This window comes from Mus caroli, unplaced genomic scaffold (assembly GCF_978045245.1).
Source record: "Mus caroli unplaced genomic scaffold, Mus_caroli_1 scaffold_10, whole genome shotgun sequence".
Taxonomy (NCBI): Eukaryota; Metazoa; Chordata; class Mammalia; order Rodentia; family Muridae; genus Mus; species Mus caroli.
In genome coordinates this window covers 65,727,447-65,749,579 of record NW_028227265.1, presented here as the reverse complement: position 1 = coordinate 65,749,579, position 22,133 = coordinate 65,727,447, and the positions used below count along the sequence as shown (strand labels likewise).

Here is a 22,133-nt window from a genome sequence, read left to right as displayed (position 1 = left end):
CATTACCTCTGATATTTTTTAAAGTATGGAAAGCTGCTTCATATGAAATGACTAAGCATGGTTTTACAATATATTCAATCAGTGTAACTATTTTTTAATTTTATAGACTTAGAAAATAATCTTGCAAATAAATCTTTAAAATCACAGTCCAAAAATAACCAAATGCAAGGTCTATAGACCAGAGAAAAACTTGTGTACAATGAGAAGGGGCATTCAGAATGGGAGCTGTGGAGCTACACATTAAATCTTACATCTTCAGCATTGAAGCTGTATATACACTTAGCCTCCATCAAAATAAACAAACAAAACTTCCATGGCAGAATTAGAATTAGAATGATCATTAGCTTCAAATTGTTTTTCATGACTCACATCCATTGCCTGCAGTCAGTCCTTCTGAATCTCCTCTTATTTTCCTCCCCATCATTTCACACACGTACACATTTGTTTACATATACACATACTATTGGCTAGATTCAGCATATCAGATTGAATGTTTTCAGACAATAAAAATGTTATAACCATTGTAGGACAATAAAGGAGAATTTTGACTGTATATAATTTTAGTTGATCTTACAAACCATAGTATTCTAAAACACTAAAATAAACATTCTGTTATGGTAGTATATTATAAATTTATTTTTTCTGGTAAATGCTATTCTTACACTAAGGTACCTTGGCAACTTTGCCATGTTTTGTTGTTCTTTGTACCACTTAAAAATATAAGTGTGGACACTTTGCCCTTCTTAGAATTGGGAACAAAACACCCATGGAAAGAGTTACAGAGACAAAGTTTGGAGCTGAGACGAAACGATGGACCATCTAGAGACGGCCATATCCAGGGATCCATCCCATAATCAGCTTCCAAACGCTGACACCATTGCATACACTAGCAAAATTTTGCTGAAAGGACCCAGATATAGCTGTCTCTTGTGAGACTATGCCGGGGCCTAGCAAACACAGAAGTGGATGCTCACAGTCAGCTATTGGATGTATCACAGGCTCCCCAATGGAGGATCTAGAGAAATTACCCAAGGATCTGGGGGGATCTTCAACCCTATAGGTGGAACAACAATATGAACTAACCAGTACCTCCCGGAGCTCGTGTTTCTAGCTGCATATGTATCAGAAGATGGCCTAGTCAGCCATCAGTGGAAAGAGAGGCCCATTGGTCGTACAAACTTTATATGCCTCAGTACAGGGGAATGCCAGGGCCAAGAAGTGGGAGTGGGTGGGTGGGGGAGTGGGTGGGAGAGTGTGTGGGGGACTTTTGGGATAGCATTGGAAATGTAAATGAAATAAATACCTAATGAAAAAAACAGAAAAAAATATCCTGCTTGAGGCAGAGGGCATAGACAACCAATGACTGGTGCACACTAAGACTCATCCCATGGGCAAGAATCAGTCTCTGACACTATTAATGATACTGTTATGCTTCTAGACAGGAGTCTAGCATAAATGTCCTCTGAGGACTCTACACAACAGCCTATACAAGGAGATGCAGAGACCCATAGCCAAACATTAGATGGAGCTAGGGAATCTTGTAGAAGTGTTGGGGGGAAGGATTGAGGACCTGAAAAAGATAGGGACACCACAGGAAGACTAATAGAGTCAACTAACCTGGCCCTTTTGAGGGATCCCAGAGACTGAATCACCAAAGAGAATGGGCTGAATCTAGGCCCCCTGCACATATGTAGCACAAGTGCAGCTTAGTCTTCATGCAAGTCTCCTTACAACTGGCTGGAGGCTGATCCTGAATCTTTTACCTGCCTGTGGTTCCTATTCCCCTAATTGGACCACCTTATCTTGCCTCAGTGGGAAAACATGTACCTAGTCATGTGGTGACTTGATGTGCCAGGGTAGGGTGATATGGGGGGGGGGAGTCCCATTCTCAGAGGAGAAGGGAAGGGGGGATGGGGGTAGCTCTGTGAGGGGCACTGCAATTAAAGGGGCTGATATTAAAATGTAAAGTCAATAAGTAAAAATATTAATGAAAAAAATCTCGCTTGACCTCTGTAGAAATGTTATATGTATATCTTACTAAATTGAAACTAAAAATTCACTAGACATATGACACATTAAAGCCCCAAGAAAGATTAACTGTAATGGCATGAAAATATTATTGTCCAAACATTTAGTAATTCATAATTCCTAAAGCTAATTAACTGTCTCTTTATTTTCTTTGGAATCCTCATATATCTAAGAAAAACAAACAAAAACCAACCAACCAAAACCAACCAAAACCAACCCATCATCCTTATTTAAGTCTACAGAACAAAGCTAAAAAGTATGAAGTTAAGAAATAAAATATGCATCAATCAATAGTTTTACCATAATCCTTGTAGTATATTTGTACATTATTTTTCTCTGAAGAAATTCTGGAAAGTTATCAAAATTGCCATTTTAATTGAAGATATACTAAGAAAGTGCAATCTCACTGTTAACTTTTATACATATCCCACACTAAGCTGGAATCCATCTTCTGCTTTTGGAAGAGAAAAGATGAATGAGGCAATTTATACTAAAAGATTAAGAAGAGAAGAGAACTGGACAATGTATATGTTATTACATTACATACTACTTGAATGATTAACAAAAATACTGTATCGATGAACATGAGATATTGCTTGTTATGAATATTATGAGGCAAGAGCAATGCTCACTTCATAGAAAATAAAAAAAGTAAGATTGACGATAGCACAAAGAATCTTACAGGAAATCAGAACTGCATATGTAAACATACTGAATGAGAAGTCAGTAACAGAAATTATTCACTCTATGGTGCAGCAAGCAAAGCAGGCAGTAACTGAGAGGTGTCATGCTGTGAGTTAAATTTGTCAATCTCTATTTTCTCGGGCTTGAGTACAATAAGGTAGACATAGTGTACGGGATGCCGCAGAGCCTCAGTTGGTGTCTAGAGGCTTGATTGCATCAACCATTCACACACCTAAATAACCACCATTTTCATCTCACCCTGAAAATTTTGTTGATGTAGCCAATCAAACTTTCTGGTTTCATGCCTTTTGTGAGATGTTATTCAATCAGCCTGTTACAACTGGGCACACATCCACATTCCTAGAATCAGCATGGAACTGGTAAGAAACCACTAAGAGAAAAATTGGCTCAGCTATAGCCAAATTCTTTATTAAGCAGGAAACCAAGCCTCTGAATTACAAGAACAATGTTACCGTAAGATAATAAAACATTGTTTCGGGAAATCAGTGTCAGAAAAGCATTGTATGTTGTATTGGATTCTTTTATGTCAACTTGACATGAACTAGAGTAACTTTGGAAAAAAGGAATCTCAACTGAGGAAAGGCCTGCATGTGACTTGATTGAAGGCAAGTCTGTAGGGCTTTTTCTTCATTGATTGTTGATGTGGAAAAATACAGCTCAATGTGGGTGGTGCTACCCTTGTGCAGGTGGTCCTGGGTGCTACGAGAGAGCAGGCTGGGAAGGGCAGGAGGAAAAAGCCAGTAAGCAGTATTAGCTACTTCATAGCTTCAGCTTCAGTTCCTAATTCAAGATTCCTGCCTTGAACTCCTGACCAGACTCCCCTCAGTGATGGAGTGTGATGACCTGGGAGTTTAAAGTTCACATGTGCCCTTTTCTCCCCAAGCTGCTTTGAGTGATGTTTCATCACAGCGACAGAAACCCTAACAAGAACACATGTCAAGTAATTATCATATCTGGTTGTGAGTCGCAGTTAGTTTTCTATAAACAGAGAAAACATTAAGAATCTCCCATGAGGAGAAGAACATTTTGTGGAGGATTGGGGTAATGATTTTGTAAAGGATACCCCATAAATGGCTAAAAGCAGATCAGAATTGATTTACTGCATGTGCTCAGCCCATTCACTGCTTCATTGGAAAATGAGTGACTATTTCACCCTCTAGTGACATTTAGGATGTTTGGAGTGAATAATAGCATCTATTTAACAGAACGAAGTTAACATCAAATAAAGTGGTTTTGACCTAGCAGGCCATGGGCCATACAAACACTTATGGAGAGCCAAGTGGCTTCAGCTCTCCATCAAAGTGCTACTGGAATCAGCCTGAGTTGACAAAGAGCTAAATTACTCAGTGATTCCACAACTAATACTCAATAATACAGGACTTGAGCAGCTCTCATTCATTAGACTATTAGTGAGTTTTCCACTTGAAAGAAACAGCAGCTTGTTAGGTCAAGTGCAGAGAATAAGGGGGAGGGTTCTTATTACAAAAATAAATGCTGAAGTAAGTTGTATGCAGTGCCATAGAAGGTCAGAGGACTTCAGCTAGAGATCCCAGGGGTCTGGCCTTTGTGCCGTAAAAACACATGTACTCAGATATATGAGTAAAAATCTAGGCCATACAGTTAAGGGGGGGGGGCTCCACAGAAATAGGAATGGCTTTAAAAATCCTGCTTAGACTTGCGGTCATAAGGTGCACATTGCACTTTGTATCTGAACTGTCCTTCACGGACGGATGATTGCATGCTTGTTGCCTGCTGGTGCTGCTATTTTGGGGAGACTGTGAGACATTTAGAACATGGGGCTTCACTGGCAGAGTAGGTCAGTAGCGACAGGTCACTGAAGGTTATACTAAGCCCTGGTTCTGCCTCTCTGCCTTGTGATATGAACAGCCTCTATCACATTGTCCCATCACAATGACCTGAGCTGTTCTGCCATGCCTTCTCCACCATGCTGAACTGCATCCTGTGGACTCATGAACCAACATATGCAGTTTCCTTTTTCATTGTTTTTATTTTGTTATTTGTCATATTGCCACAATAGTAACTAATAAATATGATTCATGATACAGTGTTATAGTACATTCACTGATCAATGAATAGATACAGGACACTCAACCCCTTTAACTGATTAAGACAGTGTTATTTTACTTTATTTTTTTCTGTGCTGCAGATTTAACAAGGGCTTCAGAAATGCTGGGCATGTGCTCAGAACACCAAATTACTTTCTTAAGCATCCAAACTAAGCCTAAGGATTTGCTACTAAAACTATGAAGGAATATCTATATAAAGATTATAATTCTACAATCTGGGAGGGGGCAGTAATCTAGGTTATAACACAAGACTAAAACACAAGAAATAACCATGGATTCTGATCAGAATGTTTAATGCACTTTAATAAATCAAACTAAGATTAAAGAGTCCATTGTAAGTAAAAGAAATGTGAGTTCTTTCAAGAAGCTGGACTCCAGAAATTCAAATAACCCCATTAAAAATGGGGTACAGAGCTAAACAAAGAATTCTCAACTGAGGAATACCGAATGGATGAGAAGCACCTGAAAAAATGTTCAACATCCTTAATCATGAAGGAAATGCAAATCAAAACAACCTTGAGATTCCACCTCACACCAGTCAGAATGGCTAAGATCAAAAATTCATGTGACAGCAGATGCTGGTAAGGATGTGGAGAAAGAGGAACACTCCTCCATTGCTGGTGGGATTGCAAGCTTGTACAACCACTCTGGAAGTCAGTCTGGAGGCTCCTCTGAAAATTGGACATAATATTCCCGGAAGATTCAGCAATACCTCTCCTGGGCATATACCCAGTTCCAACTGGTAATAAGAACACATGCTCCACTATATTCATAGCAGCCTTATTTATAATAGCCAGAAGCTGGAAAGAACCCAGATGTCCCTCAACAGAAAAATGGATACAGAAAATGTGTTACATTTACACAATGGAATACTACTTGGCTATTAAAAACAATGAATTTATGAAATTCTTGGACAAATGGATGTATCTGGAGGATATCATCCTTAGTGAGGTAACCCAATCACAAAAGAAGTCATTAGATATGCACTCACTGATAAGTGGATATTAGCCCAGAAACATAGAACACCCAAGATACAATTTGCAAAACACAAGAAAAACAAGAAGAGGGAAGACCTACGGGTGGATACTTCATTCCTCCTTAGAATAGGGAACAAAATACCCATGAAAGGAGTTACAGAGACAACGTTTGTAGCTAAGGTGAAAGGATGGGCTATCCAGAGACTACCCCACCAAACCCAGACACTATTGCATATGCCAGCAAGAATTTGCTGAAGTGACCCTGGTATAGCTGTCTCGTATGAGGCTCTGCCTGTGCCTGGCAAATACAGAAGTGGATGTTCACAGTCATCTCTAAGATAGAACACAGGGCCCCCAATGGAGAAGCTAGAGAAAGCACCCAAGGAGCTGAAAGGATCTGCAATCCTATAGGTGGAACAACAATATGAACTAACCAGTACCCCTAGAGCTCGTATCTCTAGGTGCATATGTAAGCAGAAGATGGCCTAGTCGGCCATCACTGGGAAGAGAGGTCTCTTGGTCTTGCAAACTTTATATGTCCCAGTACAGGGGAATGGCAGGGCCAAGAAGTAGGAGTGGGTGGGTAGGGGAGCACGGGGGGGTGGAGGGGGAGGGTATAGGGAACTTTCAGGATAGCATTTGAAATGTATATAAAGAAAATATCTAATAAAATTATTTTAAAAAATGTGAGCTCTTGTTTTGCTAATAGTCTATGCATATAATGACCATGTGTTTCTAGAAACCCATTCTATCCATGGGTTTTTCTGTAGATTGGAAACTTACACTATATAATCTTGTCCTTAAGCAGCCTATGCCATCTTCTTAAACAGCATCTACAGGGGTTCTTTCATTCACAATACAGACATTAGAGGGATGACAGGGCCAGGCAAAGCACACAAACGGTCACAAAGAATCAATAAGATGATGAGCATGATGTCATTTGTCTTAGGTGAAATTTCAAACTAAGAGAACTAAAAAGTCCAAAAATCCCAAAAATAAGAATAAGAAAAAAAGAAAAGAAAAGAAAAAAAGAGAGGAAGGAAGGAAGAAAGGAAGAGAAAAGGAAAAAGAAATAAATTGAGCATCTGTGAGATTAAACTGTCTTTGGCTTTTTATTATGAGTGAGAAATATTATTGGATTCAAACTAAATATTTAAAAGAGAAAAATTGGAGGCCACAGGGAAAAGAGCAAAAGCAACATAAGCCCAGACATCTGAGGAAGGCCATTTTCTATAGTAGCTCTTTCATAATTGAGATCAAGAATAATTTCATTGTGCTATGGTAGAAAATTCTATGAGTTGTACTTAAATATCCTTGCCTTCTACTTATTGATACTTTATAAGTTGTAACTACTATATGATAAATCAAGTAGCAACCAACATAAGAAATGTGGTCTATTTAGCATGTCTTTGCTTTGTGTGTGTGTGTTTTATAAAGATTGGCCCAAAATAGAAAAATATACCAAAAATAATGGCCAACTGTATTTCTTTCAGCTAAGACACAATGAAAGCAGGCATAAAGGCCCACAGCCTCATTCATTCATAAATGTAGACTTATATAAATTTTCAGTAGACTTTTTCTAAGCATCATTGATTAAGTTCTCTTTGTATTCAAAGTTATAATACAATGATCTGATATTTTCATGAAAATCACAGGAACATGCATAATAACTGAGGTCAATGTACCTATTTTCTGTCTCTGCTATAGGAAATGGCTATTAACTTGCTGTCTTAAAACAACACAACTGTGTCAGACATAAAAAGATCACGTGAAAGGGAGGAAAATTCCCCTTCTCAGCTAGAGAGTGATCAGAGATGAGAGAAGATAGTTGGAGGGGTAAAAGTGACCACAATTCATTCATTCTATCCATGTGTGAAACCATCAAAGAAGACAAATAATGCACACACAATGCCTCCAGAATTTTAGTTTAGAAAAGATGAACTAATGAAATCCAAATTTGATCCAAACCTGTTTTGGAAATAAGCCTTCATTGAATACAATGAAGCAATACTGGGAATAGATAATAGAAATATCATAGTACTTGATTTCAATGTAGCTTACAAAACTGTAATAGCCAAAAGAATATAGTAGCAACATTAAAATATACACCTCTTAGTTAGACTGATAGAACAGAATAAAGAGTCCATAAATAAAATCATGCATTTATACCCAACTTATTTTTTATGATGATGTCAATAACACACAATAAGGAAATTGCTTTCTTTGATAACTGATACTGAAAAAAAGTAACTGATATGTACATGGAAATAGAAACTAAGCCTTTATCTCATTCCACATAATAATAAATAATAATAATAATAAACCAAAATGGATTAAATATAAGACTAAAACTAAAAGCATCCTTGAATAAAATATAGGAGAAAAAAAATCCAAATTCTGTCAGTTGTTCCTTGGAATTAAGACAAATTTAGCCATTTATAGAAATTTAAAATTAAAGTTAAAATTTATATTTTGGGGATCTAAACTAAAAATTGTTTGAATTTTTAACTATTTTCGAGGGTGAGACCTTATATAGATAATGTAGGAAAAATGTAGTAAAAAGAGTAGAGCTATAGGCTGGAGAGATGGCTCAGCCGTTAAGAGCACTAGCTGTTCTTCCAGAGGTCTCGAGTTCAATTCCCAGCAACTACATGGTTGCTCACAACCATCTGTAATGGGATCCAATACCCTCTTCTGATACACATGAAGACAGCGTACTCATATATGCTACACACACACACACACACACATATGAAAAAATATATGTATATTCTCATTTATATAAAATATATCTTTAAATAAAAAAGTAGAGCTATGCTGGCATAAGACAGACAACTTTAGAAGAAGTTCAAGGAAATCTGGAGTTTTGTAAGAAGTGATGTGAGCTGAGCTGATGGCTCAGGGTAAAAACACTTGTTGCACAGGCCTGACGACTGAAGTGCCAATAACCAGAACACACTTAAAAGCCAGATACCTGCACTGCCGTTGTGCAGAGATGAAATGCACAAGCAGTAAGTCTCCTGCATCTTAACTGTCAGCTACCTCAGCATACGCCAGAGCTAAGAGAGCCTATCTCAAACAAAGCAGAAAGGCCAGGAGCAATGCCCATAGATGATGCTCCAATCTTTCAACATAGCCTATGGCACATTCCCAAATACATGAATAATCACACACATATAATAACACACCATGTACATCACACACAAACATGTGTGCGCGCACACACACACACCACACACACAAACACATCTCCGTGTGAGGACACACCAAACTGGTCAACGTTTAAGAGGCAAAAAGACAAGCCAACCAGACAACCACAGAGTAGGCAATTTGACATGGGGCTTTTAATCTTCATAACTGTAAGGAAATTGCACTAATTTTTATTATCTAAGTTATCTCATCTAAGATATTTTGTTATGGCAACATAAGAGATTAACAGAAGTGAAACACTATAGCCACGAGTTAAGTATGAATACTACAAAAAAAAAAAAAGCAAAACAATCAAACAGGGCTTAACAATCTTTTAAGTCAATCAACAAGAAATGAAGAAATAATCACTGAAAGGGAAGCAAGTTAAATAGAAATCATTCAGGCTATATTCATATGTCAGCATCTTGCTCAGCCACTTTCAGAGACAGTTCCTTTTGCAGTAAATGAGAACAAATAGAGACCCACAGCTAGACAATGTGCAGAGAGTGAGAGACATTGGAACATTCCATATTCAGCATGACGTCTCCATCAAATCCCATCCTTTTAGCTCATGAGAATCCTGAGGAGGAGGAAGCAGAATATTGTAAGAGCAACAGGGAATGGAGGACATTAAGGAAACCAGGTCTTCTGAACAGGACCTATGTACAAGTAAAGTCACAGAGACTATGGCAGCATACACAGAGCCTGCACATGTCTGGGCCACATGGGGTCCCGGCAATGGGTGGAGGTACAGAAACAAGCCTTCATCCCTAACCCAGAAGTTATCTCTAATTAACAACTACTCAGAAAAGAAAATGTTGCTCTCTCCAGTGGACTCTCACTGGGTTCACAAACCATTCCTAACTCCTGGTCTCATTCCCAGCTCAGCAGTAGTTGGCCAATACCAAAATGAATTCAGTGACATTTTTGGACAGGTTCTCTGTCCCATAATGCTTTATTAAAGCATTTTTAACTTTACAGGTCTTTTGTATAGATATTATGATTTCTGGTTCTGTGTTTTTATGGGATTTTCATATATGGGAACTCGCATGCCTCTACTCCTATATGTTTCTTGTGATTTTTCTTTGGGTCCTTTTTTTTCCAGTGTGCTTTGTCCCATTTCAGTTTGGTTTTGGTTTATCTTATTTCATTTTATTGTTATTATTTTTAGATGTCTGTATATTTTCCACAGAAAGTGAAAAAAAAGATGTGGATTTGGATCTGATGCCCTCTTCTGATGTTTCTGTGTATGCACATACATTAAATAAATAAATAAATAAATAAATAAATAAATAAATAAATAAATCTTAAAACATTTTTTAAGAAAAAATTCAAAACCAACCAAGTATCAGTAATTTAGAGTATCAAAGTGTTGTGGAATATCATAAACTTTGTCATTTCAATCCTGAGAAAAGAGATACAGTGTTATGGAAGATTTTAGTGAAGCAATGGTTGACTCTAATGGCAGGTGCCACAACACAGAGGAAAGACATTGAGAGAAGTTTGTTGAACAATACGTTTGACAAATTAGACTATCATTCATACACAGAAAACCTAAGTACTATATTTTTAAATTTTTATTTAAAGGAGAAAATGTTGAAGGTAACAAGAAAAATAATTACTATATATACAAGATTAACGGCACATCCTTCAACAAAATAATAAAAACTATAATATCCAGAAAACAATGGGGAAATATTGAAAAGGTACAGAAAAAAAATCTATGTCCAATGAAATATCTTTTAAGAGTGAGGCTGCCTCTATTCTATGAAGAATATAAAATATACCAGCTCAAAGAGAATGGTTAGAATTCAGACAGAAAAAAATACATTTGATTTCTATAAGTAAATGTGATCAAGCAAAATTTTATTCTCAACACTACTAACTGAATAGCTTTCTATTAAACCCATTTGGTGTCAAGGGATCATTGTGTCAATCAGCACCTTGGACAGGAGTAAAACACTAAGCTGCCCTAGAACAGAACCGTGCTGTCATCTCAGCATCTAACATCCTTCATCTGAGTAACTGAGATGCAACAGTTCTGGAAGGTCTCTTACAAACATGGCAAATGAGAAAGTTCCATGATAGGAAATCACTCTTTTGTTTTCATCTCTGACTGCATTATAGTTCCATATTTTAATTAGTCCATTTTATAGATAAAAGAAAAAAATCTCCACAGACAGGAAGGGTCTAAAGTGGTAAATCTTACAATAAACCTTTTGGCTGGGTTAGTCCTGTGAACTATTCATAACATTAGTCTCTTTCTTAAGTATTTCTTCTCTTTAATATAGTGCCTTCTATTGTGATATAAGGATGCCTTGTGAACTACCTCTATATACATATAAGTAGCCAAATATTTACATTAATATATGCACCATAACTTATTTTCTAAGTTTTTATAATATATAGAATCTATGCCCTATAAAAAATTTACTCCTTTTAGGTAACCAGACAGGAATTCAAGATTCAAAGAAAATGGAAGAGAAGAGTAACTTACAGTCATTATTTGAATTAGTAACACAGAGCACTGTGGGATATAATTATAAAGATAATATAAATATGTAAGAATTCCATTATCAAGAGTTATATAGATTGGGGCTGGTAAGATAGCTCAGCAGATAAGAGCATGGCTGCTCTTCCAGAGGTCCTAAGTTCAATTGCCAGCACTCACATGGTAGCTCACAATATACGGGGATCTGATACTCTCTACAGGCATGCAGATGTATATGCAGCAGAGCACTTATACATTAAATAACTAAAATTTATAAGAAGAGTTATAGATTGCATAAATTAATATTCTTCAAACCACACGGCAGAATTGATTTTAGTTTTAAAAGCCACACTTTGTCTATGAGACAAATAGAATTTATACAATCAGAAGAATACATTATACCTTTTTTAAGGTGAAGTAATAGTCTATTGTTTTCCAGATGAATTTCTGACTTTTTAAAAATTACTTCATTTATTCTTCCATTTGTAAAAATAATTACCTGTAATGTTAGGCTGAAAATCCTAATGCTTATATCAATTTTAATAATACCTTTTTTAAAGAGGCCTGGGAGAACATGGCTTTCACCTTGATCTGAGAAATCAAGCATGTATTTTGTGTAAGTAGAAGAGAAAGCCTGGAAAATTGACTCACATCAGTTAAATTAAACATTCTTCCCCTTTCTCTGTGGGTTATCCAAGAAAGACATGGACAATCAGCTTAAGCAAAGGAAGAGGATCACTTACTAATGTGATGCGGTGGCCAGGAATGGCACTGATCACCCACGTGCACTCTTTCCTGCTTGGATACTTGTCTGGCCAGTTGGGACTGGTGATGAGACCACTTGGGCTGTGTATCTTCTGTTCACACTCGGCTGTGACAATAACAATAGTATGAGTTGGTATGGGGGTCTAGTGCAGAACCAGGCCAGAAAACATGCAGCCGATTTGCCTCTTTCTCTGCTGAAAGGTTTCCCTGCAGGCTCGCTAACTATAACAGTATCCAACGTTGCCTTTTTCATCTGTTGTAGAAAATCTGTTGCTGAACATAAACAGGCAGTGTTTGTAGTCTGAAATGCTGGCAATATATACTTGCCACAAACCACATAGATGTCTAGAAGAATATGAACTTCCATTTTAAACTATTGAAAAGGACATCTCAGTCTTCAGTAGAGCAATGTACATTGGAAATCAACCATATCAACACTGCATCTCAGGAAAATACATAATATGTCACCACAAGGAAAAGCCAATGGAATGTGGCATTTCCTGTTCTTTCTCTTCTGTCAACAGAAACATTACTTACTGATAATTAACATTGTTAAACCATTGTATGACTCATGTGTTATTTTCTTTCTCCCCTAAAGTTAAATATCCACTCCTATAAATGTCTACATTGCCATTTTAGCTGGCAAAATAAATTAGTCCAAATATCTTTTAGTGGAATGAAGCTCTAAGATGAAAAATAACTTCAATGAGTATCCCAGTAAATTACCATATTGTGTTATTATGTTTCTCACAATTGGTGTCATTTTAGATAAGACCATATTTGGGAAATTCTTTCTTACATAGATAACACATCTCTTTCATTACAGGGCTCCCCCAGAGTCCAACACAAACTGAATTAAGATAATTTCTATTGCTGTCATGATAGTTTCCTCCCTTTCTAAAAGACATTTTATATCACTGTATATTCTCATAGGAAGATCTTGATTTTTAACAGAGGAAAAGAAGAAGAGAAAGAAGAAGAAGAAAAAGAAGAAAGAGGAGGGGGAAGAGGAGGAAGAGGAGGAGAAGGAGGAGGAGAAGAAGAAGAAGGAAGAGGAGGAAGAGGAAGAGGAGGAGGAGAAGAAGAAAGAAGAAGAAAGAAGAAGAAGAAGAAGAAGAAGAAGAAGAAGAAGAAGAAGAAGAAGAAGAAGAAGAAGAAGAAGAAGGAAGAGGAGGAGGAGGAAGAGGAGGAGGAGAAGAAGAAAGAAGAAAGAAGAAGAAGAAGAAGAAGAAGAAGAAGGAGGAGGAGGAGGAGGAGGAGGAGGAGGAGGAGGAGGAGGAAGAAGAAGAAGAAGAAGAAGAAGAAGAAGAAGAAGAAGGAAGAAGAAGAAGAAGAAGAAGAAGAAGAAGAAGAAGAAGAAGAAGAAGAAGAAGAAGAAGAAGAAGAAGAAAGAAGAAGAAGAATTATGTAGATAGACAATAACTTTATCTAGCAGGCATCAGGCCCAGAACTGCAAAAAAATAAAATTCTGGATGACACCTGGTTTCTATTGCCCATATTTGGGCTTTGCCCAACAAAACATGGCATCCGCAGGATCTGCAACAGCCCATGTCAATGCTGGGCTCTTCCTGCTAGGCAGTACAAGGTGCATACTCTACAACACAAATAGAGGAAAACTCAACCCCTTTGCTGGCAATAAAAATGAACCACAATAGGGAGTATCTGGAAGTCATTCTGTTTAACAGAAAGTTTTCTATAAAATAAGTTCCAGAAAGCTACTGTCAGGAATACATTTGAGCACAGACTCCACATATAATCTGTAAAAGCTGTTTTCCTTTCTTTGAATTACTTTTCATGTCTACAAAATCACTGGGCCTTTTTTCCTAGTCTTTGATTTAGTAGCACGCTCCACCAAGTTATAAACATCCTGTGAATAAATGTAGCAAGCAAAAGTCCTCACTTCCACATGGTTCTGCACAAGGCCATTACCTCATGGAAGAGGAAGAAAAAAATCCCCTGTGTGACTGTATATGTAAGTAAGTTCCATAAGGATACCATGTATCCTAAGATGTATACAAATTCTGCTCACAGGGTTGTTCATTTTAGAAAGATTCCTCTAATCTTATATACTGATGATGACAGGTATAAATTTTTCTTAATACTTTTCCTTTCAGGAGAAGCTTGCCTCTAATCTAAGTGGGCAATTCCACAGCCAAAACACAAGAAGAAGAAAGAAGAATAAGAATAAGAAGAAGAAGAAGAAGAAGAAGAAGAAGAAGAAGAAGAAGAAGAAGAAGAAGAAGAAGAAGAAGAAGAAGAAGAAAACTAAAAAACCAGCCCATTTAAGTCCCAGGAGCCAGAATCAGAATCACTTAACAAAATTTAACTTATTATCATACTAGTATGCTTGTTTCCCCTAAACCCTTACTTAAAACTTTAGATGGCACAGAATCTACCATTTGAGTTTGATGTTTAGGATATTTAAAGGAGCATCACTCATGTAGGAAATGTATGTTATATTCAGGGAGGAATATCACACCCAATAAAACCATTTTGGAAGGGTTTACATGTGGAGAGGGTAAAGAACTCGATCTACAAAGACCTGGAATCATGTGGTGAAATTTTGTCTGACAGATGATACTGCAGCAGCTTCTGTGTTACATAAATTTAAACCAAATGCCATCCACGGGTGAACTGCAAAACTCTGAGGGCATTTAATGGATCCAATAGCATCCTTTGAATCTCCAAGCACTGTACGGAATTCCTTAGTTGTTTATTTTTGTTGTTTTGTTTTGTTTTGTTTTGTTTTTTTTTGAGGTTTGTATGGTCAGCAGCAGTGTCATTCACAGAAGTGGTTAACAGCATGAAAACCACATTTACTCATCCCGTGTGAGATCTGAGGTGTTGTCAAGAAAAGATTATTTTTCACATACCTTCCTTGCAGTCATGCTTGTTCTCATGCAACACAAATCCATTCCGGCACTGACACGTGTAGCTTCCCATTGTGTTGACACACTCATGCTGACAGCCACCATTATCCTTTGAACACTCATCCTTATCTGGCAAAGATATAAAGCTCTGTTTAGACAGTAGTTCTTAAAACAAACGATATCAGAAAGGATTCAGTTCATTGTGGTTAACTCTGAGGAAAGATAAAATAAGCCACACATTTCCTTGTTTGCAACATAAAGCAAATAAGATTTATAGTGCCTTAGTTTAACTCATCCTTTGTTTGGCTAGGAGTCTTGGACTGTGGATTGTGTTTCTGAATGTACTGCTGTTGGCCATTGGTTGGCTTTGTGAGCACATTTGCTCATGGCATTAACTGAGGCTCTACAACATTGATGTTGGGCATAGAGTGACTTTCTGAGAGATTCTGAGTTTGTTAGTGTTGGGGCATTTGGCAGTCTTATTTGTGGAATAGAAACTTCTGGTAGAAGAAAGAGAACCTTTATTTTTCAACTGATCTTTAGCATTCATTACCAGTTTTTTTGGAAATAAGTTTTAAGTTGTCTGTAGTATGAATAAAGATAAGAGGTATAGAAAGACACTATTACAACCACAACAGAGACTAAACAAGTTCCTAAGATATGTGTGTAATCACTCTTAGAAATTTCTCAGCATAACTATGGTAGTTTTAAATCAATCTGATTTTCTTGATTTCAATATAATTAGTACTTTCCTGGTAGAAGTGACTTAGGAGAAATATGTTTATTAATAATCTGAGAGCAATTTAAAAATGTTCCATTTAGTATTCATACTTGAATATAAAAGGTTTGAATCAAATCAACTCCATTCCCTTCCCTCTTATTTCTTTTATATCCCTCCATCAGTTTTTCCTCTGACTTCCTATGTCTCTGTCTTTTGAAATCCCCACGAAATCCACATAGCATTGCCCGTATGTTCATGAATGCGGGTTCATCCATAGCAGTATGGGCAGCCTATTAGAGTCCACATGCTTAAGAAAAGCTGTTCTATAGCAGCCACCAGTTCTATGAACTCCTCAACTAGGAGTTGAGGAGTTTACTCCTAACTGATTAATTTCTTATAATTGACTAGAATCGATACATGAAAATGTATTAACTCTTCCAATGTTAGAGTAACAGAAATCACATATGTTAATCTCTCTGTAAATATTCTAAAACCTATTTGTTATTCTTCTCTTAAATATAAAAGCCCAGATTTAAAAGCTATGACTGAAAAAAAAAACAGAATATGTGTGATTTTTTAATTAGGTATATCAGAAATAATACTATGAATATATATATATATGTATATATAAATTTGTTTGTCTTTATTCCTGATGGCTCACTTCTTGCAAGAACACTAAATTTTTAAATTGCTTTCTTTCTGAGTAATATAGAATAAGTAGTAGAACTTATTTTATTAATAAATATTAAATTTTCTCATAATTGTTATTGCTAAGCGTGTAGAAATAACTGCATATATTATGTTCTTGATTAGAATTTCATCATGAAACAACAATTTTTGAGATTTAAGAATAAAATTTTCTGACTAAGCCTTGATGAAAATAGCTATCAAGTAGCATGCATATTCAGTTGCATGATTTGAGATAATTCAAAGTTAATTCAAATACTTTTTCATCTTATACAAGTATTCAACTAACTGGAACCTAAATAAATTGTATTAGGTATATCAGAATGCTTTTCAGATTTAGACACTCTTTGAGTTATGGGGAAATATGTGATGTGAGAGTTTTTCCTCTAACAGTTTGTTTCTGTTTAATTCACAGAAAGGTTCCTTAAGGAGAATGTACAACATCTGAATTCAGCACATCTGTACAATCATACAGTCATTTGTGGCCACTAACATCTGAATTTAGCACATCTGTACAATAATACAGTCACTTGTGGGCCCTTACGTATGGCACTCATTCTCGTTTGTATGCACCATGCCTTAGCTACACACACAATATGAAGAAGTTTATATCCATACCTCTGCTAATAATCTATAATGTACAATTTTATATTATAAATTCATTAAATAACTTCGTGATACAAAAGATTATATAGTATACACTTGTTTTCATATATTTATTCCATTCTATCATTATACAATTACCTCCGTAACACTACTTTGAAATTCTTCTCTGTAGTTTTGAGATATTTGGGGGTATTTTGTTGTTGTTGTTTTTGTGGTTTTTTTGTTTTTTGTTTTGTTTTGTTGTTGTTGTTTTTTGTTTTTTGTTTTGTTTTTTTTTTTTTTTTTTGAGACAGGGTTTCTCTGTATTGTCTTGGCTGTCCTGGAACTCACTCTGTAGACCAGGCTGGCCTAGAACTCAGAAATCCGCTTGCCTCTGCCTCCCAAGTGCTGGGATTAAAGATGTGCCACCACGCTCAGCTGTCTACAGAATTTGTAGAAAAAAGGACTATGCTTTAGCAAATCCCTAAATAATGAGTTTCCAAAGGGGGAAAACTATTAACTTTTAAAATATACAGTATATTTGTAGTTTTCTTTCTTATTTTTTAACAAGTATAGTCATACTGAATTACTTCTTAATTCACCATTATGTTCTACTATGGATACTATTATGCTCAAAACACTATGAGAAATCTAGCATGTTTTTTTTTCTTCAAGACAAATACACAGCAACGAAGATGGAAACGCTCCTGTAGTTTAGAATTCTGAAAGATCATCATTAGAGAGCCATTCAGCCTAAATCTTCATCTGCTGCCATTCCTTACTTTTGCCTGAAAGAGCAATTTATGTCAACTAAAATTTTACCTTCCTTTTCTGCAGCAAACATACCACTTAGTTAACAGAAAGAGTCAGGAATTTAGGTGTAAAGTAGATCTAATTATGTATCCAAAATCAAAATATTTTTAATGTTGAATCTTTCAGATTTCTAAGAACTTTCCATAAACCCCAAAGAGAACATTAGAATTTTCTTCCTTCTAACAGTTACCATGGACTTTACCAAGTACCTACCTATTAAGAAACAGATATTGCCCTTTTTCCTCATGTCCTAAGGATACTTAGTGTAACAGGTTACCAATGCCAACTGCCAAGGTTCTAGTTAGCACTTATGGTTAAGCACATGACAAGTAGACCGAGATAAACTAAGGAGTAGATCATATTCTGTGATAGGGAGCAGTGCATTTAACTTGTCAGATGTCTCAGCTCGCAGATGAACACATACAAATGAATACAAAGCAGAGTAGGACTTCCATTGCTTCTTGATTTTGTGTGTGTGTGTGTGTGTGGGGGGGGTGTTTGGCTTATACTTCTAGGTCACTGAAAGAAGTCAGGACAGGGATGAAATCTGCTGAAAGAAGTTGGGACAGAGGCCATGCAGGTAAGCCGCTTCTGGGTTTGCTTCCTATGGCTAACTCATCCTGTTTCTTATAGCACCTATGACCACCAGCCCAGGATAGAACTACCCACAATGGGCTGGGTCCTCTGTCATTGATCACTAATTGAGAAAATGCCTTACAGTTGGGTTTCATGGAGGCATTTCCTCAACTAAAGCTTCTTTCTCTATTATGGCTGTAGCTTGTGTAAAGTTGGCAAACAAAACTAGCCAATACAATAGACTCCTAGTCAGCTTGACACACAAACACATAGCTACTAACCTACAACATTTCCTTTCTTACTCATCCCTAAGACCTTAATTAAAAACATAAATAACTTTAAAAATTCCACCATCTTTACAAATTTCAACACATTAATACCCTTTGTAATACCCAAATCTCTTTAAAATTCAAAAGTCTTTTAAAATTCAGTCTCTTAATTGTGAGCACCAGTAAAATATGTTCTTACTTCAAGTGGGAAAAACCAGGGCACAGTCACAACCAAATCAAAGCAAAACTAGGCACCAACATTTAATGTCTGGGATGCACTTCCCATCTTCTAGACTCCTCTACTGATCATGGGTCAACATCACTCTACATACTAATCTTGTATAAAATTTTTTGAAATTAACTAAAATTATAAAATTTATATATACACAATTGTTCATTAGAGGATTGACATGAATACTAATTCCAGAGTTGCTTTTTGAACATAGTTATATCAGAGAACTTGTATTATAGCAAATTACTGATTTTGGGTGCTGCCGAGGGATATGGCTACTTCACAAAGGTCACAGAGCACACAAGTTTGCATGTACCAAATCACCAGCTGTGTGCCTTCTTACATCCATGTCATAAGTGAAACAAAGTTATTTTATACATCAATGCTACTGTTCACAGAGCACTGCTTGGCCAAAAGTAATGAAGTGAATTTTAAACTTAAGGAATCTATAGAGTTAAGCATACTTAGTAGTCAGGATTTGGCTAATAAATCTTTTAAAGACTTTTTAGATAAAATGTACATTTAAAGTAATGTAAAAGATCCAAGTGTTTTGAATGGTTTACAAAAAAACCATTCACTTCATAAATTTAACTTTTAAAATAAATATTTAGATAGCACAAAGGTAGGCAGTCTTACCCTCATCTAACCACTGGATCACTTAAAAATTTTAAGATATAGATCAGCTACAAAATAAATAGGTAGGTCTGAAAATGTCTTTCTTTTACTAGAGTAGGACATTAAAATTCCAGTTTGAATAAAATAAATCCTAAATCAATGATTGAAAAGACTTTTTCAAAGGTAATTAAATCTGAGAGAAAGGAAGGCTGGAGACCAAGGGAGCAAGATAGAGTAACATGGAACTCAATAGAGCTTGTGAATCATTAACTCCAGTTACACTGAACACTCTGGCAGACCGTGGACGTTGTAGAGCTCACTCATTTTAAGCAGAGGGAAGATGGCATAAATGGAATTTAAATTAACTCAATCTAAATTACCTACTATTAAAGCATAATTGGAATTCAGTTGTGTTAAATAGGTTACTAGCTACACAGGCAGAATAGAGTTCTATGGTAAGGTTTAGTACAACCCATTTTTGAAGGTCAGAAGAATGGTTTTGTGAAAAGTGAGTCTAAAATGGAGAGAATATGATTTGCTCATGTTTATACATATTTTTATAAAATCTATGTTTTTACATTTTAGCTTTTTATGTAAAAGTGTACTTTTAATTACTTTTAAAATATACTCACAGTCACAAGCCATTAAATGTTAGATAGTGTTATACTTATATAAAGTATAAGTTAAATTACATTTCCATATTTCTATGGAAAGCTACAAACTTTATATAAATGTAATTTATAAAAATTATATTTCTATACTTAACACAATGATTTCTGTAGAAACTAGAGAAAATATGACATTAATTTTAGCCTAAACTAATAAAGAAATATAAAACAGGAAAACAAATTTAGTGCTCAAATGAAATCACAGTTACTAAGTCAATAAATGTTATTTGGAAAATCTGCCCATTTGGGAAAGCCTGGCGCCATTATTACCACACCCATGCAGTGAATAGTCAGCACGTGAAACTATTCTAGTCCTCATACCAGCCTTTGCCATACTTAAATTTTATATATGAACTAATATTCAAGGACAGTCCCAATTTCATTGGGACCTATAATATTTATATACTAACACTGGCATTAACTGAGCTGCCAAACCTAGCACAGGCATTCCACATGCTTTCCATTTACAAAAGAACAGATAACAGTTAAAAGCAGAGCACCCTGAAAGACAGAAACTCCTGTACATACATCATGTGCACACTTATACCTGAGAAAAAATGTGCTTTGAAGCCCTTCTTAGATACAGTGTTGTCCGACTTGAATTCAATCCTCATGTTGTTGAAATGGGAAGTGATCACTTCAGGTACGTCAGCACCACAGAACTTGCCATGCAGTTTAGACTCAGAGGAAAGGCCGCTCCAGATCTCCACGTAATCGTATTTGCAAACCTGGACAAACATGGTTGCCGTGATCACCAATTAGAGAGAACAACATGGTTGACATTGATGTTAGAGAAACCTGCCATGGTTTTAGTTCATTAGTCTCTCAGGAGTCCTACAGGGATTAACTCGGAGAAAAACATCCAGCAGGAATCAACTGCGGGGCAGAAGACATGAAGGTTCACGAAGTTTACTGTGGAAAAACTCCCAGAGACATGCACTTTGGTCAATTTCCTTGTAGGATTCACAGCATGTGTCTTACAAAAATGCCAAAATTTGAGGAGAATTAAGATGAGCACTGGTTGAAAAGCCAATATCTCAGAAAGAAAATAATCTGCCTGTTGCTGCCTTCTATTTATATTTCTTTTAAATCTTGGAACGAATTAAGAAAGCATTTGTCACATCTTATCTGACACCAATGATGAATGCATAAAACTGCTTTCCACATTTTTCCTGAAATGACAACTATCAACAGAAGTCATCCTTCCCATTTTGGGATTGAACAAAAAACATTTTTCTGTGTTAAGATTCTTTTATATATTATATACAGGGGCATACAGATCTCATGTGCTTGTGGTTGAACAATAGTCTGGAGTGGGATTTAGACCAGTGCTGTGTCCTGGAAGCATGATACCCTTGACTCATGAAGTGCTAATCCTAAGTCCAAGGTGAAGATACACAGAGTGTGGTAATAAGTTCCTGTCTTTAAAGTTGACTAGAAGGCTCGTGTTCCTTCATTTCCTGCTGGGTTAGGTACTGTAGGTAATTTCATAGGACATCTACAGGATTGTAAACAAATGCTAAATCTCTCTGTGGAATAAGCCATGGATTTGTGACAAAATAGAGTAAGCTTGTCTGATTTATTTACCTAGCATCGTGTAAAAACAAGGACTCAGCAGAATACCAAGTGTCCTTAAGCAATTTTATGGCCTCTAACAGATGTTTCCACAGCACACTCTTCCCAAGCTCGCACAGAGAATATTCTGCAGAATTCATCGTGCATGAAAAACTTTTATTATATAAACGTGTAATTAGCAAAGTTTAACAGTGCATACAATTGAACCCCGGGGCATGATCTGTGCTTCGAAGTATGTCAACGCAAATCACTGGGAGGTTTTTGTGATATTAATTAGGTG

At 36.3% G+C, this 22,133-nt stretch overlaps 1 protein-coding gene across 2 annotated transcripts in view; it reads right to left on the bottom strand.

The window, feature by feature from the left end:
* Positions 1–22,133, bottom strand: part of Tll1 (tolloid like 1) — a 206,235-nt gene that overhangs the window by 20,012 nt on the left and 164,090 nt on the right. For both annotated transcript variants that reach the window (XM_021170021.3, XM_085843944.1), the window contains 3 exons: positions 20,826–21,006; positions 15,116–15,241; positions 12,221–12,348 (listed from right to left, as the gene is read on the bottom strand). In XM_021170021.3, coding sequence (XP_021025680.1) covers positions 12,221–12,348; positions 15,116–15,241; positions 20,826–21,006 — 435 coding nt within the window. The remainder of the gene's footprint in view (positions 1–12,220; positions 12,349–15,115; positions 15,242–20,825; positions 21,007–22,133) is intronic.